Raw genomic sequence first — 21,284 nt, 5'->3', positions numbered from 1 at the left:
GCAAATGACTTCACTAAGACCAATAGCCCTTAGCTTAGAAAGCAGTCGTTTGTGGGGAACGGTATCAAATGCTTTGGCAAAATCCAAATAGATTATATCTACTGCATCCCCACTGTCCAGCTTCTTACTTACCTCATCATAAAAAGCAATTAAATTGGTCTGACATGACCTGTCCTTCATAAAGCCATGCTGATTCCTACCCATAATGCCATTCTCCACTACATAATTTTGAATGTGATCCCTTAACAAGCCTAGAGGTGCTGAGTATATGTGGAGATAATGGATATAATCAATAAACTGCTTTACTGTTATAAGCATATCAGCACCCAGCCTCGCTTCATTCCTTTACTTCCCCTTTGCATGTTTGCTGTTGTGGGGAGTGGCCACATGACATGCCACAGCCAATCAGCTTTCACCCTGCTGTCACTCACATTTCTGTATCACTGACAGACCAGGGAGCCAGAGATTCTGGAGGGAGGGGGGCGGGGCGGGGCGGGGCGGGGGGGGGGGGAATGCGTCAATAATTAGCCATCATTTTGTAACCGTGCAAAGTGTTTAAAAGCTATACAATGTCACAATGTCTGTCTACACTTTATATTTTTCAATATTATAAAAACATTTTTTATAATTGTTCCCCTTTAATAAACGTTTAATTTCCTCTCCTTTTAGTTATAATCTGTGTGTCATTGACTCTTCCACATAAACTGTAAACAAGATATTATATCTAATAAAAGGCACTAAGTTTGCCCAGTAACCCATAGCAACCAATCGGCAGGGAGAGTTTTATGCTCACTTGTTTAAAAGCAAATGTCTGATTGGTTGCCATTGGGTTACACTACAAGGCAAACTCCGTGCCTTTTATTACAGATGGGGCAAATGGTTTTACAATGTTTACACCTTCAGCAAGTACAAACGACTTCTAATGAACCTGGCCGCTCAAGCGGCGGTGGGAATGGCGAGAAACCAGACTTTGCCGGAAACGGAACAACATTCCCACATCTGCCTTTCACCTTTTGACTTCCGCTGACTCGCCCCTCCCACAAGGCGGCTACGTGATGCGTCACTGCGCTTACGTGCAGTCTGACGTGATGAGCGGTGGAATTTTCTGTCACAGACCGGGCTGAGGCGCTGTGGGGAAGAGTTTACGGGGGTTGTAAGTAGCGGTGCGGGACTGCGTGCCCCAAACCCGCCGGTACTACTGTCACTCCCTGATGGGGGCGCTGTGTTTGCCGGACTATCACTGCCTCGCTGGGGCTCATGGGAATTATTTCTGCACAGAAGTGAAACAGAGGCTCCCATGCTCCACATAGAGTTGCATTAGTTAATTATGCGCCTTCCTACTGTGGAATAAACCCTCCTTTCATTATTACAGTCTGCCTAATATTCTCCCTACCTATAGCCTAGTGGGGCTGCCCCTAGTAGTGTGTCAGGGTCTCACCCAATAGGAACTCTCCCAGCTGCCCCTAGTATTGTGTCAGGGTCTCACCCAATAGGAACTCTCCCAGCTGCCCCTAGTATTGTGTCAGGGTCTCACCCAATAGGAGCTCTCCCAGCTGCCCCTAGTATTGTGTCAGGGTCTCACCCAATAGGAGCTCTCCCAGCTGCTCCTAGTAGTGTGTCAGTGTCTCACCCAATAGGAACTCTCCCAGCTGCCCCTAGTAGTGTGTCAGGGTCTCACCCAATAGGAACTCTCCCAGCTGCCCCTAGTATTGTGTCAGGGTCTCACCCAATAGGAGCTCTCCCAGCTGCTCCTAGTAGTGTGTCAGTGTCTCACCCAATAGGAACTCTCCCAGCTGCCCCTAGTAGTGTATCGGGGTCTCACCCAATAGGAACTCTCCCAGCTGCCCCTAGTATTGTGTCAGGGTCTCACCCAATAGGAACTCTCCCAGCTGCTCCTAGTAGTGTATCAGGGTCTCACCCAATAGGAACTCTCCCAGCTGCTCCTAGTAGTGTGTCAGGGTCTCACCCAATAGGAACTCTCCCAGCTGCCCCTAGTAGTGTGTCAGGGTCTCACCCAATAGGAACTCTCCCAGCTGCCCCTAGTATTGTGTCAGGGTCTCACCCAATAGGAGCTCTCCCAGCTGCCCCTAGTAGTGTGTCAGGGTCTCAACCAATAGGAACTCTCCCAGCTGCCCCTAGTAGTGTGTCAGGGTCTCACCCAATAGGAACTCTCCCAGCTGCCCCTAGTATTGTGTCAGGGTCTCACCCAATGGGAACTCTCCCAGCTGCCCCTAGTAGTGTGTCAGGGTCTCACCCAATAGGAACTCTCCCAGCTGCCCCTAGTAGTGTGTCAGGGTCTCACCCAATAGGAACTCTCCCAGCTGCCCCTAGTAGTGTGTCAGGGTCTCACCCAATAGGAGCTCTCCCAGCTGCCCCTAGTATTGTGTCAGGGTCTCACCCAATAGGAACTCTCCCAGCTGCCCCTAGTAGTGTGTCAGGGTCTCACCCAATGGGAACTCTCCCAGCTGCCCCTAGTAGTGTGTCAGGGTCTCACCCAATAGGAACTCTCCCAGCTGCTCCTAGTAGTGTGTCAGGGTCTCACCCAATAGGAACTCTCCCAGCTGCCCCTAGTAGTGTGTCAGGGTCTCACCCAATGGGAACTCTCCCAGCTGCCCCTAGTAGTGTGTCAGGGTCTCACCCAATAGGAACTCTCCCAGCTGCTCCTAGTAGTGTGTCAGGGTCTCACCCAATAGGAACTCTCCCAGCTGCCCCTAGTAGTGTGTCAGGGTCTCACCCAATGGGAACTCTCCCAGCTGCCCCTAGTAGTGTATCAGGGTCTCACCCAATAGGAACTCTCCCAGCTGCCCCTAGTATTGTGTCAGGGTCTCACCCAATGGGAACTCTCCCAGCTGCCCCTAGTAGTGTGTCAGTGTCTCACCCAATGGGAACTCTCCCAGCTGCCCCTAGTAGTGTGTCAGTGTCTCACCCAATGGGAACTCTCCCAGCTGCCCCTAGTAGTGTGTCAGTGTCTCACCCAATGGGAACTCTCCCAGCTGCCCCTAGTAGTGTGTCAGTGTCTCACCCAATAGGAACTCTCCCAGCTGCTCCTAGTAGTGTGTCAGGGTCTCACCCAATAGGAACTCTCCCAGCTGCTCCTAGTAGTGTGTCAGGGTCTCTCCCAATGGGAACTCTCCCAGCTGCCCCTAGTAGTGTGTCAGGGTCTCACCCAATAGGAACTCTCCCAGCTGCTCCTAGTAGTGTGTCAGGGTCTCACCCAATAGGAACTCTCCCAGCTGCTCCTAGTAGTGTGTCAGGGTCTCACCCAATAGGAACTCTCCCAGCTGCCCCTAGTAGTGTGTCAGGGTCTCACCCAATAGGAACTCTCCCAGCTGCTCATAGTAGTGTATCAGGGTCTCACCCAATAGGAACTCTCCCAGCTGCCCCTAGTAGTGTGTCAGGGTCTCACCCAATAGGAACTCACCCAATAGGAATTCTCCCAGCTGCTCCTAGTAGTGTGTCAGGGTCTCACCCAATAGGAACTCACCCAATAGGAACTCTCCCAGCTGCTCATAGTAGTGTATCAGGGTCTCACCCAATAGGAACTCTCCCAGCTGCCCCTAGTAGTTTATCAGGGTCTCACCCAATAGGAACTCACCCAATAGGAATTCTCCCAGCTGCTCCTAGTAGTGTGTCAGGAACTCACCCAATAGGAACTCTCCCAGCTGCTCCTAGTAGTGTGTCAGGGTCTCACCCAATAGGAACTCTCCCAGCTGCTCCTAGTAGTGTATCAGGGTCTCACCCAATAGGAACTCTCCCAGCTTCTCCTAGTAGTGTGTCAGGGTCTCACCCAATAGGAACTCTCCCAGCTGCTCATAGTAGTGTTTCAGGGTCTCCCCCAATGGGAACTCTCCCAGCTGCTCCTAGTAGTGTGTCAGGGTCTCACCCAATAGGAACTCTCCCAGCTGCTCCTAGTAGTGTATCAGGGTCTCACCCAATAGGAACTCTCCCAGCTGCTCCTAGTAGTGTGTCAGGGTCTCACCCAATAGGAACTCTCCCAGCTGCTCATAGTAGTGTTTCAGGGTCTCCCCCAATGGGAACTCTCCCAGCTGCTCCTAGTAGTGTGTCAGGGTCTCACCCAATAGGAACTGTCCCAGCTGCTCATAGTTGTGTGTCAGGGTCTCACCCAATGGGAACTCTCCCAGCTGCTCCTAGTAGTGTGTCAGGGTCTCACCCAATAGGAACTCTCCCAGCTGCTCCTAGTAGTGTGTCAGGGTCTCACCCAATGGGAACTCTCCCAGCTGCTCCTAGTAGTGTGTCAGGGTCTCACCCAATAGGAGCTCTCCCAGCTGCTCCTAGTAGTGTATCAGGGTCTCACCCAATAGGAACTTACCCAATAGGAACTCTCCCAGCTGCTCCTAGTAGTGTGTCAGGGTCTCACCCAATAGGAACTCTCCCAGCTGCTCCTAGTAGTTTATCAGGGTCTCAACCAATAGGAACTCTCCCAGCTGCTCCTAGTAGTGTGTCAGGGTCTCACCAAGTAGGAGCTCTCCCAGCTGCCCCTAGTAGTGTGTCAGGGTCTCACCCAATAAGAACTCTCCCAGCTGCTCCTAGTAGTGTATCAGGGTCTCACCCAGTAGGAGCTCTCCCAGCTGCCCCTACTAGTGTGTCAGGGTCTCACCCAATAGGAACTCTCCCAGCTGCTCATAGTAGAGTATCAGGGTCTCAACCAATAGGAACTCTCCCAGCTGCTCCTAGTAGTGTATCAGGGTCTCACCCAGTAGGAGCTCTCCCAGCTGCCCCTACTAGTGTGTCAGGGTCTCACCCAATAGGAACTCTCCCAGCTGCTCATAGTAGTGTGTCAGGGTCTCACCCAATGGGAACTCTCCCAGCAGTGTACTAGGAGCTATCAGTATTTGTACCCTCCTATAATCTATTGGTCCTCCCCTTGTTGTTATTATGCTGTGTAAAAAGTGGAGAGAAGCATTAAAGGTGATGTTGCCCAGGGCAACCAATCAGCAAGCAGATTTCAACAGAAAAGCAAAGCATCTGATTGGCCGCTGTGAGCAACATCACCAGTAATGTTTCCCTCCACTTTTTACACAGCATGATAAATATGCCCCTTACCTACCTACAGCCTAGTGGGGCACTTGTAGTAGTGTGTCAGGGTCTCACCCAATAGGAACTCTCCCAGCAGTGTACTAGGAGCTACCCCAGTAGTGTATATAGTGTATTGCCCCCCCCCAGCAGGACTGACTTACAGTTTTATCTGTTTCCAGGGGAAAGTGACTGATGCCAACTCTGTGCCATGAAGAGTAACAGCAGGGTAAGTATTGCCACGAGGGGCACTACGGTTACATTGGGGTGACTATATTTGGATTATCAGTTTTCTTATGTTTTTTTTTTTTTATTCACTTGAACCCCCTCCCCTGTCTGTAGGCAAAATCTGCCCATAAAAAGGGTTAATGTATTGCTGCCTATTTCTCTAATAGGAACAGATGTCACTGTAGTACCTTCTACAAGGCTGTTACTGCCTGTCTCATTGCAAGTACAGAGTACCAATGACTGCAGTACTCTCAGGCTGTTAATACTACTCTCATTGCAAGTACAGAGTACCAGTGACTGCAGTACTCTCAGGCTGTTAATACTACTCTCATTGCAGGTACAGAGTACCAGTGACTGCTGTACTCTCAGGCTGTTACTGCCTGTCTCATTGCAAGTACAGAGTACCAGTGACTGCTGTACGCTCAGGCTGTTACTGCCTGTCTCATTGCAGGTACAGAATACCAGTGACTGCTGTACTCTCAGGCTGTTACTGCCTGTCTCATTGCAGGTACAGAATACCAGTGACTGCTGTACTCTCAGGCTGTTACTGCCTGTCTCATTGCAGGTACAGAGTACCAGTGACTGCTGTACTCTCAGGCTGTTACTATCTGTCTCATTGCAGGTAGAGAGTACCAATGACTGCAGTACTCTCAGGCTGTTACTGTCTGTCTCGTTGCAGGTACAGAGTACCAATGACTGCTGTACTCTCAGGCTGTTACTGCCTGTCTCATTGCAGGTACAGAGTACCAGTGACTGCTGTACTCTCAGGCTGTTACTATCTGTCTCATTGCAGGTAGAGAGTACCAATGACTGCAGTACTCTCAGGCTGTTACTGTCTGTCTCGTTGCAGGTACAGAGTACCAATGACTGCTGTACTCTCAGGCTGTTACTGCCTGTCTCATTGCAGGTACAGAGTACCAGTGACTGCTGTACTCTCAGGCTGTTACTATCTGTCTCATTGCAGGTAGAGAGTACCAATGACTGCAGTACTCTCAGGCTGTTACTGTCTGTCTCGTTGCAGGTACAGAGTACCAATGACTGCAGTACTCTCAGTAAAGTCTCTGCGGCATCCCTGGGTTATTTCGAAGATGAATATCAGAAAAATTTTGTGAATCGTAACTGCAGGAGGTCCCCACTGATCCACAGGTAATTCATTTTCTGTGCTGTGCCTGACGGGTATCTGACAGGATTGGGGTTGCACAGTCTGTTACCCACGCAGACCCCCAAACCCTTCTCGGGTACAGTATACACCCCTATTCAGTTTAAATGAAATGATTCTGCTCCTTGAGGCATATGAGATTATTACTTTGTGGAATGTCGGGGAGCCTGTGCTTATTGGGGGGCGTCTTGTTTCAGGCCCATAGAGCAGTGATTGGCACAACTTTAAGTCTCTTCAAGAAAAAGTAGCTTTTATTTTAGCAAGATGCAGTAGAAGCAAAAGCGGTGGGTTCCAAGCACCAATTGTGCCCCCCCCCATACTGCTTATATCAGAAACATACAGCAGGGTCCCTGGACTTGCTTCTCAGGTCTGGTAATGGCAGAGAACCCTCAAACATCTGTGGGTCTCTTGCTCCTCCCTCTCCCAGAGTTTTATCCCCTCCCATTGGGCAGCCCGGCTGGTCAGCCTGGGGCATCTCGCTCTCTTGCAGCCAATGGCCAGGACATGTATTTACTAAGCCAAAATCATGTTACATTTTTCTGTTACTGGTTACCCCATAAAAATAATGATAATAATGGTAACCCCGTAAAAATCATTCTTCTTTTCTTGCAGGGGGTACTGTGTGCGATCTCAAGCTGTCACTCATTGTATCAACGAATTTATACGAGACACACAGAGCTGTGACCACAGACAGGTTTGTATCTTTGTATAGATTCATGGGAGGAGAGGGTCATTCTCCCCCCTAACTAAACAATGGTAATGCCCCATCTAAAGTATGCAGGGGGGGCAGTAATGAAATGGGGAAAGTACAGAGAAGAGTGACTAAGCTGATAAAGGGAAGGGGCTCAGTTATGGGGAAAGGCTGGCCCAGTTGGGATTGGTTACACTGGGGAAGGGGCAGTTAAGGGGGGGGGGGTCACTATATATAAAAATATAAGGGGGGCAGTAATGAAATAGAGAAAGTGCAGAGAAGAGCGACTAAGCTGATAAAGGGAATGGGCTCAGTTATGGGGAAAGGCTGGCCCAGTTGGGATTGGTTACACTGGGGAATGGGCAGTTAAGGGGGGGGGTAGGATCACTGTATATAAATATATAAGGGGGGGGGGGGCAGTAATGAAATAGAGAAAGTACAGAGAAGAGTGACTAAGCTGATAAAGGGAATGGGCTCAGTTATGGGGAAAGGCCCAGTTGGGATTGGTTACACTGGGGAAGGGGCAGTTAAGGGGGGGTAGGATCACTATATATAAATATATAAAGGGGTGCAGTAATGAAATAGAGAAAGTACAGAAAAGAGCGACTAAGCTGATAAAGGGAATGGGCTCAGTTATGGGGAAAGGCTGGCCCAGTTGGGATTGGTTACACTGGGGAAGGGGCAGTTAAGGGGGGGGGGTCACTATATATAAATATATAAGGGGGTGCAGTAATGAAATAGAGAAAGTACAGAAAAGAGCAACTAAGCTGATAAAGGGAATGGGCTCAGTTATGGGGAAAAGCTGGCCCAGTTGGGATTGGTTACACTGGGGAAGGGGCAATAAAGGGGGGCTAGGATCACTATATATAAGGGAGGGCAGTAATGAAATAGAGAAAGTACAGAGAAGAGCAACTAAGCTGATAAAGGGAATGGGCTCAGTTATGGGGAAAGGCTGGCCCAGTTTGGATTGGTTACACTGGGGAAGGGGCAGTTAAGGGGGGGGTAAGATCACTATATATAAATATATAAGGGGGTGCAGTAATGAAATAGAGAAAGTACAGAAAAGAGCGACTAAGCTGATAAAGGGAATGGGCTCAGTTATGGGGAAAGGCTGGGTCCGGTTGGGATTGGTTACACTGGGAAAGGGGCATTTAAGGGGGGGTCACTATGTATATATAAATATATAAGGGGGGGCAGTAATGAAATAGAGAAAGTACAGGGAAGAGCGACTAAGCTGATAAAGGGAATGGGCTCAGTTATGGGGAAAGGCTGGCCCAGTTGGGATTGGTTACACTAGGGAAGGGGCAGTTAAGGGGGGGGGGGGGGGTCACTATATATAAATATATAAGGGGGGGCAGTAATGAAATAGAGAAAGTACAGAGAAGAGCGACTAATCTGATAAAGGGAATGGGCTCAGTTATGGGGAAAGGCCCAGTTGGGATTGGTTACACTGGTGAAGGGGCAGTTAAGGGGGGGGGTCACTATATATAAATATATAAGGGGGGGCAGTAATGAAATAGAGAAAGTACAGGGAAGAGCGACTAAGCTGATAAAGGGAATGGGCTCAGTTATGGGGAAAGGCTGGCCCAGTTGGGATTGGTTACACTGGGGAAGGGGCAGTTAAGGGGGGGTCACTATATATAAATATATAAGGGGGTGCAGTAATGAAATAGAGAAAGTACAGAGAAGAGCAACTAAGCTGATAAAGGGAATGGGCTCAGTTATGGGGAAAAGCTGGCCCAGTTGGGCTCAGGCACTGATACCCTCGGGGACCGGCTCAGGCACTGATACCCTCGGGGACCGGCCCAGGCACTGATACCCTCGGGACCGGCTCAGGCACTGATACCCTCGGGGACCGGCTCAGGCAATGATACCCTCGGGGACCGGCTCAGGCAATGATACCCCCAGGGACGGTACCAGCATGGGTGGTGCCTGAAATTTGGATGAAAACATCTCCTTAATAAGTTTAAATGTAGGTGACTGGTTAATCACTGGAGGAATTTTAGGGTAAAAACAGATGCAGGAGCTGATGGAATTCTCCCCAGCAAAGTACAGTAACTTGTAATCTGAAACGGTTAATTTTGGGAGGATCATCATTGGATTCTGCCCAAAAACGTTCCATGTTTCTCCATTCTCCAGGTTGTGTCGCTGGGATGTGGATTTGATTCCTTATTCTTCCGTCTGCGGATGCAGTCGGAATCCCCCCTGTGCGTTTGGGAAGTGGATTTTCCCTCCGTGGTAAAGCGCAAGTGCCTTCTCATAGAACAGTCGGGGGATCTTAGAGATCTACTGGGCAGCTATGTGACCCCGGATGGCAATGGTGAGCACCCCAATATTATATTTGCACCAGGCTCCAATAAATACAAATGTATAAACCCTTTGCAGTGAGTTATGTGCTCAGTGTGAGCAACTGCTTCTGGGTAAGAGGCTCAGTCTGTCTGTATATAACCAGGCATTCTGGGTCCCTGACTCTCTCCTCAGGGCCCCCCACTGCAAGAGCAGAAAAATTAACCCCTGTGGGTGTGGGAGGGGACATTCGGGTTGCAGATTAGAGTGCATGTAACTAGCCATTCTGGGTTTCCCACTGTCTCACCGGGGCCACTGGTTTTGATACTGTACATTTATGTGGGAGGAGACATTCGGGTAGCAGATTAGAGTGCATGTAACCAGGCATTCTGGGTTTCCTACTGGCTCACCGGGGCCACTGGTTCTGATACTGTACATTTATATGGGAGGAGACATTCTGGTTGCAGATTAGAGTGCATGTAACCAGCCATTCTGGGTTTCCCACTGTCTCACCGGGGCTGCTGGTTCTGATACTGTACATTTATATGGGAGGAGACATTCGGGTTGCAGATTAGAGTGTGCGCATGTAACCAGGCATTCTGGGTTTCCTACTGTCTCACCAGGGCCACTGGTTCTCTTATCTCAGGGATACAAACTGCTCGGAGTGGATCTGACTGAAGTTTCCAGTCTTGATGCTGCTCTGAACTTAGCTGGCCTCTCGTGGGACTGCCCAACATTGGTTCTGGGAGAAGTGGCGCTGTGTTATATGGACCCGGCACGGTAAGGCTTTGTGTAACAGTTCTGCTTGGCCCACAGGCCACTACAAGCTTTTAGTATAAATAAATCTAAAGCAAGATCTGTCCCTTTCTGCAGATCCACAGCGCTGATTGGCTGGGCGGCAGAACGTTTCAGAGATTCGCGTTTTGTCCTGTATGAGCAGAGCTGCCCCAGTGACCCCTTTGGGCGTGTGATGACCAGCCATTTTGCTTCTCTGAATTCCCCATTGCTGTCGCTCAGTGAGTTCCCTCACATACAGGACCAGGAGCAGAGGTTTCTTCACAAGGTTAGTGACCCAGCGGGGCTTTCTGTGCTCTTAGCTGTGTAACCATCAGTTTGTGTAGCAGTGTGCCATGAGTGTGTAGAAGTTTGTGTTGCACAGATCCAACTGAAGGTTGGGTATCCGCTCAGTTTGTTAGAGGGAATAAGTGTATAACAGTTCTTTTTATATCAGAACAGAATTTTCTGGCCTAGACTACAGCTGAAATGGCTAATAACTGATTGGCTGACAGCCGCTGTTGCACTGCTGGGTAATAAATCCATAATATGGGGGGAGATGCTCTGTTCCCCTTTGTGTTTCACCCTATAGGAGCATTGTGCTCACACCGCTGGCAACTGTCTAAGGTCTGCAGGACTTTCTGCATATAAATGTATATATTGATTCAGTATAAATCTATGGGGTCTCTTTTGTGGAAACCCCATATCCGTGCCCATATCACAGTTAGTGACTGTGTATTCTGCATTGGGGTTAGGGTTAGAGTTGCTTCAGTCCCTGGGTATTTCTTGCTCGTACCAGAGTGCCCTCATTGGCTGGGCTTAATGAATGCATTAAGTTATTTTCCCATAATGACCCGGTTTGTGCATCTCGTTACACACACTGGGCGCATAGTGGAAAGTCTAGAGATGATGGCGCCTGTAGCACTGGGTAAGTTTCTCTATATTTGCAGGGCTGGAAGACGTGCCGAGCCCTCGATATGAATGAGTTCTGTGCTTCCTGTGTCCCTTTGCCGGAGGTGCAGCGGATTCACAACTTGGAGCCTTTTGATGAATTTGAGGTAACAGTTTCCCCCTGTTCTGTTCCTGTCCCCCTTTTCTTCTTCTTTGCAGTATATTCCTTTCTTCTCTGATCCTACTGTCTTGTTTCATTTGTCTGTACTGTCTCTTCAGTCTGTCATTGCTCTCTGTTCCATCACTGTCCCTCTTCTCTCTGCCCTCTCTTTTCTGTCTCTTTTCTGTTTTTTCTTTTTACCTTTTCTCTCTATATCTTTTCCCTATTTATCCCTATATCTTTTCCCTATTTCCTCTTTGTCTATTCCCTATTTTATCCCTATATCTATTCCCTATTTTATCCCTATATCTTTTCCCTATTTCCTCTGTCTATTCCCTATTTTATCCCTATATCTATTCCCTATTTTATCCCTATATCTATTCCCTATTTTCTCTCTCTATCTATTCCCTATTTTCTCTCTCTATCTATTCCCTATTTTCTCTCTCTATCTATTCCCTATTTTCTCTCTATATCTATTCCCTATTTCATTTCCTCTCTGTATCTATTCCCTATTTTATCTCTATCTTTTCCCTATTTTATCTCTTTATCTATTCCCTATTTTATCTCTATCTTTTCCCTATTTCCTCTCTGTATCTATTCCCTATTTTATCCCTATATCTATTCCCTATTTCCTCTCTGTATCTATTCCCTATTTTCTCTCTATCTTTTCCCTCTTTCCTCTCTGTATCTATTCCCTATTTTATCCTTATATCTATTCCCTATTTCCTCTCTGTATCTATTCCCTATTTTCTCTCTATCTTTTCCCTATTTCCTCTCTGTATCTATTCCCTATTTTATCTCTTACGTTTCCCTATTTTCTCTATCTTTTCCCTATTTCCTCTCTGTATTGCCTATTTTCTCTCTCTATCTTTTCCCTATTTCATCTCTTTATCTATTCCCTATTTTGTTTTTCCCACACTTTTTGTCTGTCCTGTCTCACCTCTTTTCTCCATATCTCAGTGCATTGCCTCCTACAATTCCCTATTAACCCTCCACCATATGAACCCTCTGGTCACTGGGCTCTCATCTGTTTCTCATTTTCTCTTACATGTCTGTTATCTGAATATTCTCACAAGCATCTTTGTGCCTTTTCTCTTGTAGGAGCTGCACTTGAAATGTTCCCATTATTTTATCCTTGTCGCTTCACAAGGTTTCCTGGCAGAACATCCATGTTTGTGTCCTGTTCCTGAGAGATGCACAGGTTTGAACAAATGTGTGACCTCTATTTCATTTGTACCAAATTACTAAATAAGCTAGGTAAAAAGCTGAGGGCAAAGACATGTAAGGTTATTATCTCAGAGTGCTATGCCCTATATGAGGGTACTGGCAATCAGTTGGTTCTGTTGTCCCCTCTGCCTTCCTAAAGCTGGCCATATACGCACCAATGATATTGTAGGAGACCTTGTTTCATACGATATTCGGTGCGCGTATAAAGGACACAATGTATGTGTCGTTTTTATTCCCTTGAGGCTTACAGATCAAAGGTTCCTAAACAGCCCCCGGGGTCTCGGAGCAATAGGGGGAGTGGGGCTGAGCGAGGCTGATATTTGGGATAAATACATATTTGCTGTACTGAATGACAGCTTTGCTGTATTGGGTATTCTCACAACTACAGCTGAATGATAACCTTTTTCTGACTTTTTGTTTTGCTCTACAGAGTTTGAAATGGGCCCTAGGCCAGTCCCTAGCGGGTCCCTAGCAGCCGTTCCCTTCCCCGTGCCAGTCACTGGTCTGCGCCGCTTTGGCCACCGATCCTGTCACATGGCATCTCATGGCGTCGTAACAACCGGCGGCTTTGGGGAGAAGGACGGCCGGCACCAAAGGTTAATGGACTTACATGTCCTTTTGCGGGGTGGGGACGGCTGGGACCAGGAGCAGACCATGGAAGGCTGGGGTAAGACTGCAGAAACAGACTTTGAGGCTAATGCACCTAATGCCCCCACTAATCTCCCTCCTACACTCATGGGAACCTCCAGCACCTAATACACCCCCTAATCTCCCTCCTACACTCATGGGAACCTCTGGCACAGACCCAATATACTTACCTTTTAGCTCTAAACAACTGCACTTGCAGAACCATCCTCATTCTAATTGATCTGCCCCTTTAGCTTTACCCCCTGCTGCACAATGTACCTCATGGCCTGGCTGATTGGACCCCTTCACTTTATCTCTTGCCCCTCACTCTGATAGGCTGATACTTACTATTCTTACATTTCTAATCTAATGCCTCCTTTCTCGTGAGTGTCTCCTTTACTTCTCCCCTAATTGCACCAATCATAGGCAGATAAATCCCTCGCTGTTCCTGCTTCCCATTCCCAAATCTTATTGCCCCCACTGCTAACCCTACTTACCTGCCTGCTCTCTTTGTCTCAGATGGGCGGCTACTGCATTCTCTTACCCCTCTCTCAGAAGGAAGGGGCATTTTGGCTCTCGGTGGACGTTTTTCTCCAACTCGTCCTGCCGAGGGGGCATTAATCTTGGAACATGTCGCCGGGGGCTGCACAGTGAAAGTGACGCAGATGAATTTACAGCCTGATATTCAGCGATGGAGGCACACAGCAACTGAAGTGGATCTCTCTGGTAATGATATTCTTCCCTACTGCCCTATTGCCCTACCATAAAAACGGCACTAACCTCCATGCTAACCACGTGGCACTAACTGTCTAACGGAACTGGCTGTTACACAACATTGGGCACTGACCTTACGGTTACAGCAACATCAGGGGCTGCTCCTGCTCTTTACAATAAGCTAACACTCACCTTACCCCACACTCTAACATCCTTTTGCACTGACCACTTACACTGAAGTCACATGAACATCATACACTATTTATCAGCACCAACACTGGGCCCCGGCCCTTCTATCGCCCTCATCTCTGGGCCCTGGCCCTTCTGTCGCCCCCAACGCTGGGCCCGGCCCTTCTGTCGCCCCCAACGCTGGGCCCCGGCCCTTCTGTCGCCCCCAACGCTGGGCCCCGGCCCTTCTGTCGCCCCCAACGCTGGGCCCCGGCCCTTCTGTCGCCCCCAACGCTGGGCCCCAGCCCTTCAGTCGCACCATTTTTAATCCTAACACTGACTATAGTTTTGCTGTACCTTTAATGAAATCAACATAACTGACACCAAGCTTGTGCTTTATCTGTTTCTCTTGCTCCCTGTGATTCATTTCTTTCATCATTCTTTATCCATCTAATCCACCTTTCCCATAATGTCATATTCCATGTTCCTTCCACTTTATCTATTCTTCTCTGTCTCTCTCTCTAACTCTCTGTCTCTCACTCTCATACAGTGTCTGACACTCTCTCTCCCACAGGCCATTCCTACGTGTTTGTGTTTGGTGGTCGGTCTGTGTCCACTTTGGCTTTGCAGGACTCAATGTTTCTTTGTCTAGAGAAAATGAGCTGGGACCAGGTATGGTGTTGTCATGATATGGGGGGGGGGGGGGGGTATGATGTTGCCATGATGTGGGGGGAGGGGGGTATGGTGTTGCCATGATGTGGGGAGGGGGGTATGATGTTGCCATGATGTGGGGGGAGGGGGGTATGGTGTTGCCATGATGTGGCGGGGGGGAGGGAATAGGGAAATAGTATAGTTAACCAACAGATCATTTATATCAAAATAAGTAGTCTCTTAAAGAAAATATATTGGCCACCATGTTGGGACGTAGCTCTAAGTGTAACTGAAAGATCTGTGGGAGTAAAAGACAGAGCTCCGACCATTCATTGGCTGATGTGGCCTGGCACTAGGCCACCCATACACACTACACCCGATCCAGTACCCTGATCCAGTACCCCAATCCAATAGTCACACTACCAAATGAACAGTTTAGGGGAAAAACAAGAGAAAATGATAAAATAAAGAAATAAAAAGCAATAAAATTAAATTAAAGTGTTAATGTGCACGTGAATGTAAATCTGTGCCAAAGAACCTTATGGGACACGTGTGTGTGCAGAAATCCATGTATGACCCTGTAGTGGAGCGCAGGGGGGCGTGGGCAAAACCAAAGCGCCCCCAATCTGCAGAGTAGGGTGCAGCAGGAAGTGGGTGGGCGGAGCCAGCCTTGGTCACGATGATAAGAACAGCAAACGGGTGCTTCTGACAGCGTAGGAGACACATGCTTGGCAGGCATAGGGTTAAAGGAGAAGTCAAGCTAAAAGCCATATGCATTAATAGCAATGAACCCTGTCCTGTCCGCCATCTTTACATGGGAATTTATTGTGGGAAATACACAGAACTGTGATTTTGCCTGGTGGGCGGGGAGCTCAGGTTTATGGCTGCCCGGTGCAATCACAGCAATAAGGGCAAATGATTGGCACCAAGAGATCCTGTTGGCTCCTCACTAAAGAAGGGTGGCCATAGTCCCCCCTATGTTATGGCTGAAATGAACATATACACAATGGTGTGGAACAGTGCCCCATGGGATGCTGGGAGTGGGACTGACCCAGTCACCCTACTATATAGGGTAGCTAATGGGTTATTGTAGTGTCTGTGTCCTTTAACCCAACTTGTTTCTATATGAACCCCCAAATCTCCCCGCAGAGATTGGCTAATGACCGCTGCTCTCTTATTGGCAGGTAGAAGTTTCTGGCTGCCCCCCCGCTGCGCGCCATTCCCACAGCTCATGTAGTTGGAAAGGGGGGGCTGTAATATCCGGGGGGCTCCTCCAGTCTGGCCTCCCCAGTGCCTCCATCCACCTTCTCATGCTTCGCACTCCCCATTTTCTGTGGCAACAACTGGAAACCATTCCAGCACTCACGCCGAGGTAAGTGGCCCCATTGTTACATTTATTGGCCCAGTTCCACCGAACCAACAGCCTGACACCGGCACCTTATGGCAACTCCCTTATAATACATGAGTTCCCTGTATAACTCAGCCTGCAGCCTTGTGCCTTTATATGGGCACAGAACCCCTCAGAGACTGCTAATATCCTTATCATTTACAGTAGGGGGTATATTATTCCTTATAATACATGAGTGATACTCGGACTTCCCTGTATAACTTAGCCTGCAGCCTTGTGCCTTTATATGGGCACAGAACCCCTGAGTGACTGCTAATATCCTTATCATTTGCAGTAGGGGGTACATTATCCCTTATAATACATGAGTGATACTCAGAGTTCCCTGTATAACTCAGCCTGCAGCCTTGTGCCTTTATATGGGGGGCACAGAACCCCTCAGTGACTGCTAATATCCTTATCATTTACAGTAGGGGGTACATTATCCCTTATAATACATGAGTGATACTCAGAGTTCCCTGTATAACTCAGCCTGCAGCCTTGTGCCTTTATATGGGCACAGAACCCCTCAGTGACTGCTAATATCCTTATCATTTACAGTAGGGGGTACATTATCCCTTATAATACATGAGTGATACTCAGAGTTCCCTGTATAACTCAGCCTGCAGCCTTGTGCCTTTATATGGGGGTCACAGAACCCCTCAGTGACTGCTAATATCCTTATCATTTACAGTAGGGGGTACATTATCCCTTATAATACATGAGTGATACTCAGAGTTCCCTGTATAACTCAGCCTGCAGCCTTGTGCCTTTATATGGGCACAGAACCCCTCAGAGACTGCTAATATCCTTATCATTTACAGTAGGGGGTATATTATTCCTTATAATACATGAGTGATACTCGGACTTCCCTGTATAACTTAGCCTGCAGCCTTGTGCCTTTATATGGGCACAGAACCCCTGAGTGACTGCTAATATCCTTATCATTTACAGTAGGGGGTACATTATCCCTTATAATACATGAGTGATACATTCAGTCTGTGACAGTTGCAGTCTGTATCTGCTTTAAAACAAGTATCTGTCCCTTCTGACAGGGATGGTTTATCCATATATTACGCATTTAGGGTTAGGGGTTATTATTACCCTGCGCTTAGGGTTAGGGGTTATTATTAGGGTTAGGGGTTATTATTACCCTGCGCTTAGGGTTAGGGGTTATTATTACCCTGCGCTTAGGGTTAGGGGTTATTATTACCCTGCGCTTAGGGTTAGGGGGTATTATTAGGGTTAGGGTCCCCATTTAACAGCTGATCTGTTTGCCCCTCCAGGTATTCTCACAGCTCTCACGTACTTGGGGAGAAATTACTTCTGGTCGGAGGGATTTGGGTTCATTGCCGCTCAGTCCCGGGAGTCACTGTGGTGGATCTGAACACTGGGCACAGCGTTGAGTATGAGATAGACACGGTGAGTATCAGACTCTCTGAATATGAGAGAGACTCTGTGAGTATGAGAGAGAGACTCTGTGAGTATGAGAGAGAGACTCTGTGAGTATGAGAGAGAGACTCTGTGAGTATGAGTGACTCAGTTGCTGTGAGTATCAGCTAGGGATAGGCTAGTATGGGTATGGGATAGGATAGTATGGGATAGAATAGTATGGGTATGAGATAGGATAGTATTGGTATTGGATTAGATTGTATGGGTATGGGATAGTATGGGTATTGGATTAAATTGGATGGGATAGTATAGTATGGGTAAGGGATAGGATAGTAATGGTATTGGATTAGATTGGATGGGATAGTATAGTATGGGTATAGGATAGTATGGGTATTGGATAGGATTGGATGGGATAGTATAGTATGGGTATGGGATAGTATGGGTATTGGATAGGATTGGATGGGATAGAATAGTATGGGTATGGGATAGTATGGGTATTGGATAGGATTGGATGGGATGGAATAGTATGGGTATGGATTAGGATAGTATTGGTATTGGATTAGATTGTATGGGTATGGGATAGTATGGGTATGGGATAGTATGGGTATTGGATAGGATTGGATGGGATAGAATAGTATAGGTATGGGATAGAATAGTATTGGTATTGGATTAGATTGGATGGGATAGTATAGTATGGGTATAGGATAGTATGGGGATAGGATTGGATGGGATAGAATAGTATGGGTATGGGATAGGATAGTATTGGTATTGGATTAGATTGGATGGGATAGTATAGTATGGGTATAGGATAGGATAGTATTGGTATTGGATTAGATTGGATGGGATAGTATAGTATGGGAATAGGATAGAATGGGTAATGGATAGGATTGGATGGGATAGAATAGTATGGGTATGGGATAGGATAGTATTGGTATTGGATTAGATTGGATGGGATAGTATAGTATGGGTATGGGATAGTATGGGTATTGGATTAGATTGGATGGGATGGGATAGTATGGGTATGGGATAGTATGGGTATTGGATTGGATGGGATAGGATAGTATGGGTATGGGATAGTATAGGATAGTATGGGTATTGGATTAGATTGGATGGGATAGGATTGGATGGGATAGGATAGTATGGGTATACGATAGGATAGTATGGGTATGGGATTATTTTGTATGGAATAGGATTGGATGGGATAGGATAGTATGGGATAATGTGGGATAGGATAGTATGGGATAATGTGGGATAGGATAGTATGGGATAATGTGGGATAGGATAGTAATGGATAATGTGGGATAGGATAGTATTGGATAATGTGGGATAGGATAGTATTGGATAATGTGGGATAGAATAGTATTGGATAATGTGGGATAGGATAGTATGGGATAATGTGGGATAGGATAGTATGGGATAATGTGGGATAGGATAGTATGGGATAATGTGGGATAGGATAGTAATGGATAATGTGGGATAGGATAGTATTGGATAATGTGGGATAGGATAGTATTGGATAATGTGGGATAGAATAGTATTGGATAATGTGGGATAGGATAGTATGGGATAATGTGGGATAGGATAGTATTGGATAATAGGGGATAGGATAGTATTGGATAATAGGGGATAGGATAGTATTGGATAATGTGGGATAGGATAGTATTGGATAATAGGGGATAGGATAGTATTGGATAATAGGGGATAGGATAGTATTGGATAATAGGGGATAGGATAGTATTGGATAATAGGGGATAGGATAGTATGGGATAGAATAGTATGGGTATGGGATAGGATAATATTGGATAGGATTGGATGGGATAGGATAGTATGGGATAATATAGGATAGGATAGTATGGGATAGGATAGTATGTGATAGAATAGTATGGGATAATATAGGATAGGATAGGATGGGATAGATAGGCAGGAACACCTTTGGCATCTCACACTATGAATTAAACTCACTGACACCATTGAGTGGAGAGAGGCCACAGCCAATGATGTATCTATAAATACCCCAATTAGTTAATTGGATATATAACAACAATATTGTGTGTGAGAATCACAGTCAAGAGCCCCCCATCCCATCCCAGCTTACGTTCCGCCATAAATCAGCCAGAACCCTTACTATTCTCTAACAGCCGCCTCGCGAAGGCCAGCTAATACCCCAACTTGGGCTCAGCTGCCCCCTCACACAGCAAAGCTTTTTCAGCTGGAAATATCACACCCTATTTCCCCATAAATGGACTTCATTGTGTCTATAGACCGGAATCACATCACTTCTCATTGCCAGTGACCTCACTTCCCATTGCCAGTGACCTCACTTCCCATTGCCAGTGACCACTCCCCCCCAATTCCACTGGCAGGTTAATGCAGAAACTCTCCGGCAGCAGCTGGGGGATGATTTTGAGATATATATGTGACCCAGGTAACAGCAAAATATGTAGGTGCTGCCATGTGATTACTGCCTGTGTCGTATGATTGGTGAGTGAGACCCCCAGTCACAGCCCAGAAATGACTGATCCCAGTAGGAAGATGCTCAGTGACGTAAAGCCCCCCTTGCCCTTTCCCTGCTGCTGCTATAAGGATACAGTGGTTTTGTTTCCTGACCCTGCCTACCTCCCATTCTTCTCTCTCTCTAGTCCTCGCTGGAGTGGCCCCTCATGGTACACGGTCACAGCTCCGTTTTGCTTCCTGAGGAAGAGCAGTTGCTGCTCGTGGGGGGAGGAGGCACCTGTTTCTCCTTTGGGACCCACCTGAATAGCCGGCCGGTATTGGTACAACTGCCGCCCGCCGTGAGAGCGGCCCCTACAGACTGAGTGGTGCTTTGGCCAATGTACTCGCTCACATGTCCAGCTGCCCTGTGGTACCAGGGACCCAGTATTAAAGGTACCGAATCCTCTTTTACACTACACAGGGCAATTTAAACAAGATGCCAACTGTTGTGGTGCCTGAGACTGCCACTTCTGCCCCAGCACATTAACCCTTGCCTGCCCGTGGGATTCTCTTCGAATTAATCTGGCACAAGGTATCGGTGGCACCATGAGTTTCTGGTATATTCCGCTCAGTTGGGCGAGATGTGTGAGTTCCGCTGCTGGGATGTAACCCCGGAACTGCAACTCGCCCCCTTGAGTTGTTAGTAGCCTTTAGGCATGAAGTGAATTGGCACCAATGGGAGACCCCCCCATGGCTGCGTGTAACATGTGTGTTAGTGCTGGGTGCAGGCGTATTATGGGCAGCGTTGGGAAGGGCTCTCAGTACAAACATTAAATGAAATTGATATAAACATTGAGCGTTTGTGCAGATTATGTGAGATACAGGTCTGTAAGATACAGGTCAGAGCAAAACCCCAAGGGTTAACTGAACCCAGAAAGTGCCTAGGCAGGGCCCCGGTACCGGATCAGTATCACTCTGCCCTATTATTATTATTAGTAACACAGATTGACTGTAATAGGGAAGGCTGCGTGGGGTTAATATAAAGGGTAAGTTCTCCCTTACTGGTAAAGGGAAACCTCATGGCTTCATAAGAAGGAAGCAGAGTGAGAGAAGTAGTGGGGGGTAATTCCGGGGGTGTTCCAATGTATGGGGGGCTTCTAGACAACAAAATCAATTTATACTGATGAAGATTCCTTTTTTCTGAAGCACGGCAGTGGGCACTATAGGGTTAACCCCTCCTGTCATGTGAAGGGCACAAAAACTGGGGTCAGTGTACAACAGTGTCCTGTGTGCCCTATTCCTTGCGCCGAAGGAACCTCTGGGGAACCCTGCAGCCCGTGTCTGGCCCGGAGATGGCGGTACCGCTGGGGTTCCCCTGCGTCAGTAGGAACGGAACCCAGTAAGAACTCCAAAATGCAAGTTCTTTGGTGCATTTGTTGTTGTAAATGAGCCCTTTTCTGCCCCT

At 47.5% G+C, this 21,284-nt stretch overlaps 1 protein-coding gene across 3 annotated transcripts; it reads left to right on the top strand.

Moving 5' to 3' along the window:
* Positions 1–869: 869 nt before the first annotated feature.
* lcmt2 (leucine carboxyl methyltransferase 2) lies at positions 870–20,671 on the top strand. 3 transcript variants are annotated; one of them, XM_031897607.1, is made up of 15 exons: positions 870–1,153; positions 5,217–5,263; positions 5,600–6,408; positions 7,034–7,115; positions 9,252–9,432; positions 10,022–10,178; positions 10,272–10,461; positions 11,123–11,230; positions 12,325–12,424; positions 12,881–13,117; positions 13,597–13,803; positions 14,534–14,631; positions 15,795–15,982; positions 17,281–17,416; positions 20,026–20,671. In XM_031897607.1, exons 2-15 carry the CDS (start codon positions 5,246–5,248, stop codon positions 20,200–20,202), a joined length of 2,688 nt encoding a protein of 895 aa, XP_031753467.1. In that variant the 5' UTR covers positions 870–1,153; positions 5,217–5,245; the 3' UTR covers positions 20,203–20,671. The 3 variants fall into 3 exon arrangements, with proteins under 3 accessions (XP_031753467.1, XP_031753468.1, NP_001119971.1); XM_031897608.1 differs by having other exon boundaries at positions 880–1,153; positions 6,284–6,408; NM_001126499.1 differs by having other exon boundaries at positions 1,075–1,153; positions 6,284–6,408; positions 10,045–10,178; positions 12,881–13,046; positions 20,026–20,669.
* Positions 20,672–21,284: the final 613 nt, after the last annotated feature.

This window comes from Xenopus tropicalis, chromosome 3 (assembly GCF_000004195.4).
Source record: "Xenopus tropicalis strain Nigerian chromosome 3, UCB_Xtro_10.0, whole genome shotgun sequence".
Taxonomy (NCBI): domain Eukaryota; kingdom Metazoa; phylum Chordata; class Amphibia; order Anura; family Pipidae; genus Xenopus; species Xenopus tropicalis.
Note: the sequence above shows the minus strand (reverse complement) of the source record. Positions and strands in the feature narration are given on the sequence as shown.

Excerpts from the sequence above, each read along its gene's own strand:
- lcmt2 (XM_031897607.1), top strand. Across the intron at positions 12,425-12,880 it reads TGTTCCTGAGAGATGCACAG|AGTTTGAAATGGGCCCTAGG; the intron begins GTTTGAACAAAT and ends TTTGCTCTACAG. Across the intron at positions 13,118-13,596 it reads GCAGACCATGGAAGGCTGGG|ATGGGCGGCTACTGCATTCT; the intron begins GTAAGACTGCAG and ends TCTTTGTCTCAG.